General features: G+C 35.4%; 1 protein-coding gene across 5 annotated transcripts in view; it reads left to right on the plus strand.

Moving 5' to 3' along the window:
- Positions 1-14,715, plus strand: part of CADM2 (cell adhesion molecule 2) — a 646,291-nt gene that overhangs the window by 588,041 nt on the left and 43,535 nt on the right. For 4 of the 5 annotated variants that reach the window (XM_068691339.1, XM_068691324.1, XM_068691314.1 and 1 more), the window contains one exon: positions 12,580-12,699. The exons of the other annotated variant lie outside the window; for it this stretch is intronic. In XM_068691339.1, the coding sequence (XP_068547440.1) occupies positions 12,580-12,699 (120 nt within the window). The remainder of the gene's footprint in view (positions 1-12,579; positions 12,700-14,715) is intronic. 5 annotated transcript variants of the gene reach the window in all.

Genomic DNA, 14,715 nt, shown 5'->3' on the forward strand with positions numbered 1-14,715 from the left:
TCCACAGCAATCGAGGCTTATCAAGACTATGAGGCTCAGAAGACCACTCAGAACTTAATTTGAAATTCTGTGCATGTGAATATCTATACTGCTTGGTTTTGAGATATTTTTTTTTCTGTGTTTGAATTAAAAGAAAGAGGGTCCCTCAGTTTGAGTCATTAAAACAGAGGTGAAAAAAAACAGTCTCCCCTACTTCCATCTTTTAAAAAATAAAAATAAAGTACAAAAATGTAAAGGAAATGACTCATTGACAGAGGAATCTGAGCTTTCAGCTGAAAAATAAATAAAAGAATGCTCTTGAAGACTTGTCATCATAAACCCAAACTGAGTTTCCCTTCCCCCAAAGTTTTTGTTTGTTTGTTTGTTTTGTTTTGTTTTGTTTTATTTTTTATTTTACTTTTCCATGGTTTTTTGTGTAGAAGCCGAGGTATGTAGGAGTTAGGTTGTGCAGTCCTGAGAAAGTAGCTCAATAAACCCTTTATTAAAGGTTTAAACACAGTAAATGGTATTCACATGATATTCTGCAAAGTATAGCCCTTCAAATTGTGTTGAATTATTTTGATTTTGTATACACATCAACTTTGTGTAGTGACATCAAGGTATTAAGTCACTTTCACAGTGTTAAAGTTAACTTCTTCTGAAGACTTTTAGCTGCATTAAAACAGGTGGCCCAAACCTAAAATAACAGTTTTGTTGGAATCCTGCATAATCAGATGAATTAAGAAAACATTGTGTAATATAGGCTTTATTATTGGACTAAAGAAATATAATGCTTATTTATGTTTCCAGGTATGAGAAGTCTGTCAAGAAACTTATGGTGGAATTGTTGGCTTAATTTTATGGATGAATTGGCCAGCTATTATCCCTGAACACTTGCAAGGCAGCTACTTTGAAATTGCTTTTTGTTGATAAATACTTGCACAGTAGGGTCTATAGTTGAGCTGTATGAACTGATATTTCTTCATTTATGGTGACTTTAGAAAAGTAAGATGCTTTTTTTTTTTTTTCCTTTCAGATAAGCTTAAAATTATTTTGTAAAGGTCAAGAAAATAACATTCTAAACCACAGAAATGCTTTAGCAGAATGTTTTACATTTAAGTACTGTTTTGGATGAAAGAAAGGTTTTAAAATAAAGTGATTTTTTTTTTTTTAGATAACATTATTTATTTTTTTTTTTGAATGGAGTACTTGCTGGAATTACTGAATCCAGGGTCTTTCAGTTGACTTAAATTTGAATTTGTCCTGCTTTTACTTCCCTCTCCCCCCCAGTCCCTAGCAGCAGATGCTGTCTTGAGTGCCAATTTTTAACTACCTATTCCAACACATCTAGCACATATAGCTCATTCCTATTTAAATATGTTAGAAATGTACTTATTCTAAATACCTGTAGCTTTGGATCATATCACACAATAAGTGAAGAAATTCAATTTTCTATGTTCATGTGTAATTGGCTGATGAGATAGTTCTTGATTTGGGCTTCCTATGTGATTTCTGAAAAGGAAAAGATTGCATACTAGTTTTGATTTATAATGAGGTTTTCTGTCCATACACAGTAATTGCATAAAATTAATATTTTGGATGCTCGTATACAAGTAGATCACCTACAGTAAAGTACTTTTTGAGTAATTTATACTAGATATAGTGCTGTTGCTGTTTGGAACATAACTCTTAAATGATCTTCAGTGAGCTGTATTTCTCAAATAATACTGTTGAGTTTATTATCGCTCTGATTTGCTTTAGTAGCACAGCTTGCTCTCTAATTTTTCTGGATTTCAAGCTTTGCTATTGCTTGCCTCTTACGTTCTTGAACTTTATTTCAGTCATGCCTTTTTGGGTGAGGGGTCAGAGTGCAAAATTACCTTGTCTATGAATATCACATGCAGTCTTCATGAAGAAAATAAGGCTGTTAACACAATGATTTCACTAGTGACTGACGACAAAGTTAAAGTCGAACAGTTGCTAATGATTTTCTGTTTCCATGAAGACCATTTATTATTCACACACACAGACACGCAAAACCATAATGAAATTATTAAAGTAACTTAGTAATTTTTCTAAATTGCAATCTTTCCAGCACCATTAGGAGCTACTTTGAATGCAAGTGAGGGTCTCCTGTCTCTGTCATTCTGATATGGTGCTTCTATAATTTACCTTTCTTTTGAGAATAGGTTGCTCATCTTTTCACTCAATTCAGGAAAGGAAAATGATATGCTGTGCAGTGATTATACTTAGAATGTCAATTGGTGATGGTCGTCTGGTGATACATTAGTACCATGTGTTGCTCCAACTGAGATTACAAAGTTTGGGAAAGTAGCACAAGTCATTGGTTCTGAGCAAATAGAGATAGTTTGGAGACAGATATAATTGCTTTAGGGAGATTGCACACAGCATCCTGAGTCTTTAGCTTACCCCTGAGTGCGGGGAAGCCTCTGTAAAAATGTTACATCTTAGAGATCTGTGAGAAGTTCGGTATCTAAGGTCTTTGATCAAGGATAGAGTGTCAGAGAGAATTAAATACTTTTGAATTTGCTTATCTCTAACTATCTCTAATATCCTTAATTTGGCATTAGTAATTATTTGTTCTGATTATTCTATTTTTGCTATTTGTAATAGAAAAAAAATATTGCTTGCAAGTATGAATGTAAATCTATCAAGATTGATGAAGTTGGTTGGAATATCTGGTGCTGTCTGAGTATCTCCCACAATATCCTGACTTCCTGCAGAAGGCTGTGGTTACCTCACAAGAATAAAGTTTTAATCCCTTTTGAAGAAACTTACCTAGCAGGTGTCTGTGGACAGGTCTCCAAATACCTGCTGTCACTGACGGGAATGATGTAAGATGATCTGTTATTTGTGAGAAAAACAGTCCAAACAACTTTCAGTGAAGGTTACTTTTCTTTTGTTAGAAGGACTTGAGATTGAAGTATGAAAGATTTTATTTTTTTTTTCTGTATCTTTTTTATACTCTAGTCTGCATTTCCTTTACTTTTTCTTCACCTGTATCCATACAACTCATTTAGTCCCCAAATACACCCTTGAAGAAAAGCCTTGTTTTTGCTTGGTAACTTCATGCCTGGGGAGGGTATATCTTTCAGTTGAAACTTATTATTTCTCCTGGCAAGTGAAGAAGAAACCAAACCAAATGAGAGGAGGGGGGATATGAAAGAGATTTGACAGGGTACACTCTTTTTTCCTTTAGGTATTGCTGTGGGTCATCGCAGTAGTAGATTGTTTTCGCCCTCTGTGATTTTTTATTTTTATTTTTTTAATATATATTTTCTACAGGTTCTCAAATCCTTGATTGGTAGGAAGCAGTTGACAAGGTTGATACATTGTAGTATTCATTTGCTGCTTGATTGAAGAGAGCTCTGGATGGCTTTCATCATTCACAAGCAGAAACTGAAATCTCTTTGCAATGATTTGTAAATCTGTTAGTTTGAAATAAATTAGCAGATCTGATCAGGCTTCTTTTATAACAAATACTTCGGCATTCAATTGGAATGGTCCTTGTCCTGTTTGATGGCTTAAAGAGAAAGCTACCAAATATCTGTCTACATGAACAAAAGATGGGTAATTGTAATAAAATTGAGTCTTGACTTTATTGCATATGTCCCAGCATTCATAGTAGCAGAGCCAGAGTCATTGAGGAATTTGGCTAGATGAATAGTACTCTTTGGAACAAAAAAAAAGACAGAGCATAAAGATTGACAACTAAAACGATAGGAATTTGTTCTCTCAGGTAATGCACTATGGTAATAAGAATGTGAGTATTAAGTTTATTAATCAAAGACGGTGCAAAGAAGTGCAATAAACTGTATTTTTCTTGCAAAGATCCCATTAACTTGTCCAAGGTAATTTTCAATGGGATACAGCTATCCCACTGTGACAAAGCATTTCAGATTAGTGTTAGACCCCTCTGATTTTATTTTGAAATAAAGTCATTCAAATAATGTTCTCTGTTATGCCTTTATTGTAACCTTAAAATTATTGGAGTGAATTTTGAGTTGTTTAAGCAATTTCATTGTTTTGTCCTATATTCTGTATTTCTCAGAGAAGTTAAAACAGCAACCATAGTGAAATAGAGATCAGCCTTCTGTTTACCTCCATTTAGTTTCAGCTCTTTTCTCCCTGCTAGGAAAATTTTAGAGAATTCTCCTTGACCTCTTTCTTCTTCCTACTGTAGTTCTGGCTAAACTTTTTTTTATTATTATTATTTTTTTTTTTTTTTGCACAGAAAGAGTCAAGTGTCATTCTGAGAAAACTGTCATCTTTGTTCAAGGCTGCTAGTATCTGAATTTGTATTGTACATTAGCTTTTCTGTATAGGTTTTCAAGGGCCAGATGCTGGTATTTTATTTCATTTAATTTTGAATACTTCTTTTTCTATGGCTTGAAGAAACAAGGAAATATGGCTTGTCTGTTTTCTTAAAAAAAAAAATAAAAAATGAACATCACAGCTTTAATGTGATCTTTAAGTAGTGGTGATGGGCCTAAAATACCATATTAATAATGATAGAATACAGTGCTTCTGTGACAAGTCATGCTGGCTTTTTTCTTGTAAGATGGTGGCTTTTGTGGTAACAGTTTGTCTTGAATGCAGTAAAATTGGCACTGCAGGCATAAGGAAAATTGCTTTTAAAATACAATTTTAAAAGTTTTCGAGTTTTTTTTTTCTTTGAGCTTCTTTTTTTTTTTTTTTTTTTTCCCTCCCGTAGAGTATTAAAGTGGGACTCAGGAGATTCATTCTGAACTCCCCTATCATGATCAGAGGTCTGTAAAATATAAGACATTCCACTTAATGCTTCTGTGTTCATTTTCCCAGATGTGAAATGGAACTGATGCTACCTCCTTTTCACTTATATTTCATCTCTACTGTCTAAGTAATGATCTTACAGAGGCAGAGATCCATTGTGCATATATGTTCCAGAGTGCATATATGTTTCTTAATCAAGAGTGGTAAACAAAATCAGGACATGTATAGATGCCTTTTTTTACAAGTAAAGCTGCTTCATTTGAGGCCGCATTCTCAAACAGTGTTTTAAAACTATACCTTTTTATTAGAACATTAAATCACAAAAGTCTTCTTCTTAGCCTTCTCCTTGCTCTGCAAATTTTACGTAAGATCTTTCAGGCAAGTTGCATAAGCTTCACTGATGTGCTCAGTGCAGTATTCATAACTGCTTCAAATAAAAAGGTGTACAAGATAGAATGGCTACATTCAACATAATAAAAGGTTTTTATTAATATTACCACTATAAAATGTGAAAGATTTTTTCTTAACTACTGGAAAAGTGTAAGGTATCTTTGGGAATGCTTAGGTCTTGCACAGTATATATTTGGAGTAGTCTAAAGTATTGTATTCATATGACTCCAAAATATGGAAGATTAATTTTTCTGTGGAATACCTATCTTCATTTGTCCTTGAGGTACATTTATGCTAATGACATTATTAAAGTAAAACTTAGAGCACTTGAAAACAAATTCTTTAGTACTAAAGAGTTTGTCCACTTGAGAATTTAGATTGTTGTGTTAAGATAATCTTCAATATCTACTCATCAGAACAAGTTGTTAACTTGTCAGATTTATCCTTTTATGTTCTCTGTATATCACCTGGTTTTAGCACAAGTAGAAATTAAGAAATGCTACATTACAACCTATTCATTTTCTTCAATACAGTAGTTGTAATTCCTATAATCTGCACCACCCAAACTGCAATGTATTGCGTAGGTATATTGTGAGATACTACATTATGCCACCTTTTATTCTTCTGCTTCACAAAGAGCAAAAATGGTGAGCTTTTCAGATGACTAGAATGGTGTTAAGCAATGAGTGGACAATGAAATGAGAGTGTTCCAGCATCATAGGACTTCCTTTGCAAATTTCTTTGTTTCAAGGGAGCAGCAGCTGGACAGCTTTTGCTGATCACAAATTCAGTGGAGTGGTGTGGAGATCAAGATGATCCCTGAAGTAAGCACTCAGGGCTTCCAAGGTCAAACTCTTCATTTTAAAAGTTATCAGTCACCAGCACAACACTTAAATATTCACATTAGATGCTTTCCTGTGAAATACTTGATTCAATGGTCCTGTGGTCCCTATGTGCATCTCCACCTACTGTGAGTACTATGAACTGCTTTGTTCTGCAGGTAAGAAAGCCATATTTGTGGTAACATTTGTGCTGTGTGGAAAGGTCATGCTTTGCCAGCTAGATACTGCTGAAAAGTGCTTTTTTGGGGGGGTGTTTACTGCAGCTCTCAGAATTTTACTGAGCATTTGTGAGCACAACAAAAAGCATAGAGCCAGCAAATCCCAAATCCTGTTCTGTGTGGTGGAAGAGGTTGAAGAGGAACCGTGGGGGCTGCCCCACTCAGCAAGCTCTGCTCCTCAGAGTCCCTGTGGAAAGTGGTAGAGGTGGTTTTTAAGTATTCCAGTGAAAAGGGTGAGGCCACTTCCTTCCCATGCTTTCTTGTCATGTGTGCAAGAGTCACAGCTTCTTGTTTTCTGGCAGCTCCTACACCTGCCTGTGCCTGATCCAGCTTTACTGGTGGAATATCAGAATTTCCCACACCCTTGCAAGTCTTGCTGTTGCTGTAGCACTCAAAGTGAATGAGATATTCAGTAGAGGAATTGTTTAAGACAATTAAGTACAGTTAAGTACTTTTTTTTTTTTCATAACTCAATGTCAACCTCCTACTTCACTTTGTTTACTCGTATTCATCATACTTTTAATTTTGTCATAACCTCTTCTGGTCAGAGCATGTGTCTGAAAATATGCCATGATATGATATCAGGTCCTCACTTTAAAGGACGCACTTCTAAGTAGTTTGGGCGATACCATGCTGCCAACACTGAGTATAAATACTGATGTGAGTTTGGTTCTTTGCAGTTATATTCTTACCTTTCTAAGGATAGAATTTGGACCAGAGATGTGCAAATACCAATGTTTTTGCTTGACTCTCTGAAAGCAGAAGAAGGAGGCATTGTCTTTTTTGTAACACTTTGTCCTCCTTTGTTTGCTGCTGAAACCTCTTACTTTCAAAATAGAAAACAAAACAAATACAACAAACAAAAAACTATCAAAGTTTCTATAACAAGTGAGAGAACTCCCAATGACATCAAAACCCTGTTATCTCTTAAGACTTCTTTTTTTTTTTTCCTCTGTCCTGACTGTGCAGCCAAACTGTGTTAAATAAAACCTTAACAAGTTCCCACAGCTTCCAACATCTAATGTCACCTACAGGCCCATGAAACATCTCAGAATTATGATACTGTGTGAATTTATTTTCTATTCTTCCTAAGTTGCTTAAAATTTTAGCCCAGTTGTGTATCTTGCATTATGAACTCATCCACCAGTAGTCTCTAATTGTTTTAACTAAGGATCTAGATCTACATGAGGCTTTTATTAAAAGGTTTTGGATTTTTTTTTAATGACATCTGATTTGCTAGCAAAAATGTCAAGCACATAATTGCCATTTCAGAGTTTCATAAATCTGAAACAATTAGTAAAGAGAACCCCTTGACCTCATGTCCATGAGGCTTCATGATCATCCAGTCTAAGTGCTAAGGAGCTATTGGCACATGATATTCAAGCTGAATGATCCCTTTGTTCAATTCTGTTTTCTGGGAGCAACATTAAATGCATCTCCCTTTGAATTTAAAACCTTTCTAAATTATTTAGTACTACATACCGCAGACTCTGATTAAATTTTGCACAGAGTAGTGAGATTGTTTCCCAGGTAGGTCATCACTCAGTTCAGTTTACTACTCAGAATTTCTTTCGTTCTCAGTCAAAACACAGCAAGGGCCATCCATCATTATCAGTTTGTCCTTTAATTTTTCTGTCAGCCTTTGTCAAGCTTGAAACAAAGCCTTTACATTTTTATCAACTACAGCCAGTGTTGTCTGAATTGTGCTCAGTCATTTCAGAATATTAGTTGTGTTTTCACCAAACAAGTCGAATATTTTCAATAGGTCAGATCTATCTTTCACGTAAGCCTGTTAAACCAAACAGAACCATTTCTCATTTCTTTGGAAATGGAGAGTAAAAATGCTTAGGGCCAAATCTGCAGTGAGAGTAAATTGTCCAGTCTCCCTACACTTAAATGGATGAATGTCGTCTGCCACAATAAGAAGAATGCAGCATCAGTTCAAGAAAGAAGGAGAGGAAAGCACAAAATTATGGTCGGGCAGTGCTTGCCAGTGTTTTTCAGCTGATCTTGCACAATGCTATTCTGCTACTTGTAAACAGACTAGATATGTGCCTGTTCTAAAGAGCAGCCTCCCAAAAGAGCCAAGCACTACATGCTCCTCTTTTTAGCATCCACAATCAGCCGTCAGCTAACCTGCTGTCTGCCTTCACCTTGCCACTGCTAGTGAAGTTTAAAGGCATGCTAACATGCAATAGTGGCCCTTGAAGCATGCAGGTAAAACCTTCCCCATACTTCTCTATGCATCCACTGTACTGTGACACTACTTCAGGTCTTAAAAGAGAGAGTCCTCCTAGTATTTGCAGCTCTTCAGAAACCCTGCTTGTGCTGCTAGACAGAGGTTAGAAGCCTCTCTCTTTCACTGAAAATCTAGATCAGGTCTTATATATAACCTTAGGGAAATTCATGTAAAAGAGTTTTGACTAAAGTCAGGAAGTCTTCTCTATGTGACATCTAACCCGTTTTCAATTTCCAGAAGCTATTATGGAAACAATCAGTTCTTGGTGAATCACTAGTATTTCAGAGGTAGTAAGGTGATTAAATGAATACCAGGTTAAGTACATTACTGAATTTTTGTCTGAATATCTTCCACCAGAATTTCATTCCAGTAGTGAGACTTGAAACCTAACAGTGACAATTATTACTTCACTTCTAGATCTCTAAGGATGGCTTTTCTATGTTTGGTTCCACATCTGCAAAATATGGCTATTTTTTGCTTCACAGGAGGCTAGGGGTTAATACTTTAGTATTATGGAAACAGTGATCAGGTCCATTAATTTAGGTATGACTACCTGAATTAAAAAGTTCCACTTTGCATGGTCTCTTGATCATAATTACCTTCAGTATTTAGGGGTGTGGGAGTCATAAACAAAAATTTGGTTTTGGCTGAACGTTTTGTACAACCAGATTCAGAAACTGCAAGGCCAGAAAATAGAATGAAGTATCTCTGCAACATGCATTTATTATGCAGAAATCTGCCAGTCCATGCTATTAAGGTACTTCTTTGCAGAGGGCTCAAGAATTGGTCAAATCTGTATAACATCTTTGATAGTGTTTCTCTCAAAAACTGTTAAAGAGGAAGCTGTGATTAACGTGTCTGCCTCACTAGTAGCTTGATAGGTGTACCCCAAAATGAAAGCAGTGACAGAAAGTCCTACAGAACTAGCAACAGTCAAATTATAATTCCCTCTTCTGGCATGTAAATGAAACAGCATACCCTCTTTAGAATACTGGATGAGATTAATGTGCCTTAAACAGAAGCCTGTGCAGTTGAGTATCAATCAGTTTATATTTGCAATGTGTCTGATTTTGGGAGCTACCAACCCCACTCACCTCCTACATGTCCAATAAATGAGGATAGAATGAGGGGCACTGCATCTTCTTTTTCTTTATTTTGAAGTCCATGATTTGCATTCTGTCATTAAAAAAAATAATAATTATCAAGACTGGTAGGGTTTTTGCAAGAACCTGTAGATCTTCCTAGAAGAAATGAGGAGCCTTTCTGTCAGGGAAACTCAGTAGGACTGGTGGGCCCAAATATTCAAGTCTTTTGAATGTGGGACTTTGAGTACATTTCAAACTGCTAATCTATATCTAGACTTGGGCTGCCAAAATAGGTTTTAAGGATGAAATATGGTCCAGGAGTTCCAAAACCTGTTGTCTGTAGAGTGGTTAGCTGTTTTGTCACTTCACACATACCTTCCCATAACACACAAACATAATTAAAGAAGAGATTCTATTATGTAAAGCCAAGGCATCCCCAGAATGCAGAGTGAACTTAGATTTCATTGGCCAATGAAAGGCTCATCAGGATGATTCCTGGTTCTTATCTTGTACTTCAGTTACTTCAGAGCAAGTAATGGTAATGCTATGAGCAAAGCAGACCAACTACAGTCATTTGCATGGTGAATTTCTCCTTACTCTAGTAAGAAAGAAACAAAGCCAGTCCTAGTCCTCGTATTTATGTTTCCTTTGAGAACGTGTTTTTCTCTGAGGCTTCTGAAAAACTGCTGCATTGATGTTTGGCATTACAGTTAGTGATTCTGATAAGGAAACTAATTTCTGCATAAGTTTTCATTGTTCTCGATGTGATCAGAAAAGATGAACCTACGTATCTGTATTAAAACACTTATCTCCTAGTCCTTGTTAATCAGCCTCAGTTTCCTATGTGGGCTTTCTTTTAATATAAGAATTCTTGCTGGAAATACTTCAGCCAGAAGAGAAACCAGAAAACAATGAGCTTCTAAATTCACCAGTGATTCGTTTATGACAGTGTTTTGCACACTGAGTAGACAATGTGCTCTTAGAACAAAAAACACTGCCGTAAAACCATAGCTGTCTTTTCCAGTTGCAGCTGAACTGCCTTTGCATAGTCTTAAGTAAATGACATATTTAAGAAAGGTAACCAAGAGAACCATAAGTCATGTTAATTATTTTTTTATGTACAATACTTATTTGTAAAGCTTTTCTAATAAACAAGGCTTTGCTTTCCTTATGAAGGAGGTAGGGATTTTTTTTTTCCTGTTAGATTTCATTTTTACCAGATACCTATCTAAGAAGGAGTTTCCCATTATGAGAAATAATTGCATAGATCAGTACATATGGCATGTATCTTTTTAACATTAATGTAATTCTAATGCTTGTTAAACTCAGTGGTGTTAAATTATTGTGGTACTTGCATCCAGGTAATGTTTCAGGTTTTTTCCTGATGATTAATGTAGTTATGCTGGCTTTTTTGAAAAGCCTGGTTTAATTTTTCTGGTTTGGGAATATTTTATATTGTAAGCCAGATGTAAATGTCAGTGTACAGCAGGTGAAAGAGAGATCTCATGCAGATCATGATCTGATGGTTTCCAAAGTGGGAAAACCCACAGGTATACGTTCTGGAGAGAATAGTGCTGGTGTTCATCAACACCAGAGGAGTACAGGACACAGTAGGTGACCCATAGGTATTTACAGACAAGGAGACTTTTTAAGTATCAAAGCAATCTATCATCCATCATGAAAATAAGGCAAACATTTTAATTTGAAGTCTTAAGAGTGTAATTATACCATGCTGAACTCAAGGGCCCTGTCTCTAAAATGTCTTCTGTTGAGCCCAATATTGTAAAGAGCTGAGCTGCTTTAGCTTCCATTGATTTTAGTCAGAATTGATGGTACTCAGAGACCAATTGCATTTCCTTCCACAGCAAGAGAAGATAGATCATGGGTCAGATTTTTGCTCCTTTATTGCATTGAATAGCACCCTTCAGAAATGTTTTTACTGAAATCAGTGTGGAATGGCTTACTCATGAACAACTGATGAGAAACTAGTCCTTTCCTTTTAAAGCTGTGGTATAAATAATCTGAAAAACGTCAGATGCTTTTTACTTCCTCACAGAAGTGCTTTTCTGTAGTTCTCTTCAGGGCTTTTGTTTGTTTGTTCTTTAAAACCTGCAATCACCTTATAAGCAAAGTGATACTGGTCTTTATTGCTTCTGGCAGTGTAATCAAAGTATTTTCAATCTGTACATCTGGTTATGTTCTGCTCTGTACTGGAATGTTTTGCAACAGAGATTGTTGGTTCCTCTGCAAGGAAGTGGCAACTTTAAGCTTGGCATACCTGCACTTGATAAGAAGCTGAAGGGTTTTGTAGCATACTCTTCATCAGGGCTTTGCATCTTTTCTGATTTGTACATTTACTAACAACAATATTATTGGCCTTTCTGATTTTTCAGTTCTAAGGCATATATTAATGATAACCTGTAAGTATTAAGGATGATTGCAAGATGACTTTGCTTGATAATTAGGGTAAAGATTTTGAAATATACTCTGCTCTGGATCTTAGCAGACAACTGTGTCTTAAACGAATGTGTGGGAAGAAGAAAAGCAATCCGGAAAAAGCAGCTCTTATAGTTAGTAGCATTTTCTCCCCTTTTTCCTTCCATTGAGTCTGTCTGAAAGTGGGTGTTTTTAACATACAGCCATTTCTCGTTAACATGTGTGTGTTTATTTTAGCATGATGGTGTTGTTTTTTCATCTCCCACTCTGACACAGCATGTTTCATCTGTATATGGTTTCTACTATATGAGACATTTAAAATGGCTCAGTGAAGAAATGGATTCTTGTCACTTAAACATTCACTCTCCAGATCTGTGGAAACTCAGTCATTTTAACAGTGTTTTAAATTCTGTATGCTAGCAGATTGACTATAAAAATTGAGAGTGATATAATGTCAAGAATTTAAAGGTACGCTGTTGTACCGGTAATAATTTATGTTAATCATGTTTTAATTTAGTCATTTTCAACATACTTGTATTTACAAATTAAACCGCTATTATGGTTCTCCTTTGTTTGCATGATATGATTTTATTTTATATTTTTTTTCCACTCACCAGATGTTTTCAACACTTTGCTTCCCACTACTGTCATCCCCTCCCTTACCACTGCAACAGTCACAACCACTGTAGCCTTAACAACCAGCACAACCACATCAGCAACAGCCAACAGCACCAGAGGTACAGTATGCTTCTTTGTTATGGCCTGAAAAACACGTTATAAATAAGAAATTATAGGCTTGATTTTCTTTTTTTTTTTTTTTTTTAAGTTTCTTTAAAGTTTAAAGTTTTTTTTTAAATTTTCTTTTTTTTTTTTTTTTTTTTGAGTTCAGTAGTTCAGTATACATTTAACAGAATAATCCACATGATGGTACATGGTTAAGAAAGATTTCATACGACCTTGAATATTTTCATAGCTCTAGCGGTATGTATGTGAACTTTGACAGGATGCTTAAATTATTTGTATACATTTGCATTTAATTTTTTTAAGGTTAGTAAATTAACTTTAATGTAAAATGCAAGCAAGCTATTTTTAAATAAACATGACCTTTTAAGACTGGTTATTTTGGGTGCTAATGTTTAAAACAAGATAAGTGTCTTGGCATTGGAATTACTGTTGATGAAATCCTTCCTGGTAACAAAGAGACATCACATTTTAGTCTTATTAGTTTTTTATAATTTAAGGTATTCCTAACTTAGGGGTGTCTTTTTCTTACTGTAACTACAGTAAATGAGCTGAAATTTCTCTATACTGATTTGCTAGAATTGTTGTTGGTGTTTTTTTTGTTTTTGTGTGTGTGTGTGTTTCTAGTATTGCTTTTCTTTGTTATGAGCAAAATATAAAGCTTAATTTTACTGTCATATTTAATGACTAATAAATAGTGCATGTGTGTTTGCAAGGTTTCACAGGTAATCATAATCTGGGTAAGGAATAGTTAGTAATCTTTCACAGTGTATGAAATGGGAGAAGGTTCCTATGTGGCCTGTTGATGGCTTTTGTTGTACAAGGAGAGAGGAAATAATACTCAGTTATCACAACACAATATTCATATGATGAGTTACAATTATCCCAAGAAAGCTGAGACAGTCATGAAATCTTTTCTTTCTGGAAGTACTGCTAAGAATCAGTTGTAGTGACCTGCCTAACTTGCAAGAATAAGCTGAGCTAAATGCAAGTCCATTGTATAAAGATTGTGATGGTATCAGATCACCCAGCTTCTTCCTCCATAGGGCATTGGTATTTTAATATTGTGGCCTTCATGTAATAAACTGACATCAAACATGAAATTACATTTTTAAGCTTTAATATTAGAGTGTGAAAATATGTTTTAGCAAAAAGGAAAAAGAATACTGTAACAGTTCTTTCTTCAAGGAAAAAAAAATAAATAAAGGAGAGACCATGGAAGACAGCCCAATGCTCCAATGGTTGAGTAGTAACAAGAGGAGTATGTTTTGAAAAGGAACAGAGAGGTAGGGATGAGCATGCTTTTATAGAGAGTATTTTGAGTGAAGCAGCAAAAGCTTCTCAGCTTTCTGAGGGCATTTCTCTGGAAGGACGAAGTGCTTGGTGTGTTCCATGTTAGTTGTCTTTAATTGTTTTCTTCCTGTTGTTAGATGATCGTGACTATCCTATATCTCTGATATGATTGTATATTTAGTGTACCACTGTTATTAAAATATTCTGTTGCCTCCTAAGTGTCGGTTAGTACCTCATTTTCCATTACTCTTAAGTGTTCATTTTTACTACCTAATCACTGGCATTAAGAGGAAGATCTGGGAAAGAGGACCCTCTTCTAAGCTTCAGCTCTATTACACATTAGAAAGTATGTTATTTGATGCTACAGTAGCAAAGAGATACTACTTATGAGAGAGTAAAAGAGCAAGGAAATCTGGGTGAAAGTGATCAATCAGTAAAAGATCAGAGCTCACTTTTTCTGGAAAAAGAAGGGAATGCAGCAAAATGACTGAGAAGATGAGGCTGTTTCAAACCCTTTCAAGGAAGTGGTAGATAAAGTCTCTTGGCCAGAAAATCTAAAGAACCTAGGAAGTGAGGAAAGCTGTTTCTGGAACAGTTTGTATTGGAAACAGAAAATAAATAAAAAAATGAGTCTACCCCAAAGCAGAGGAAAAATAGGACATACAGTAGACTAGTGAAGTACTGTCTAACAATTTAAGAAATCAAAAACCACAAAAATA

This window comes from Anas acuta, chromosome 1 (assembly GCF_963932015.1).
Source record: "Anas acuta chromosome 1, bAnaAcu1.1, whole genome shotgun sequence".
NCBI classification, from domain to species: Eukaryota; Metazoa; Chordata; class Aves; order Anseriformes; family Anatidae; genus Anas; species Anas acuta.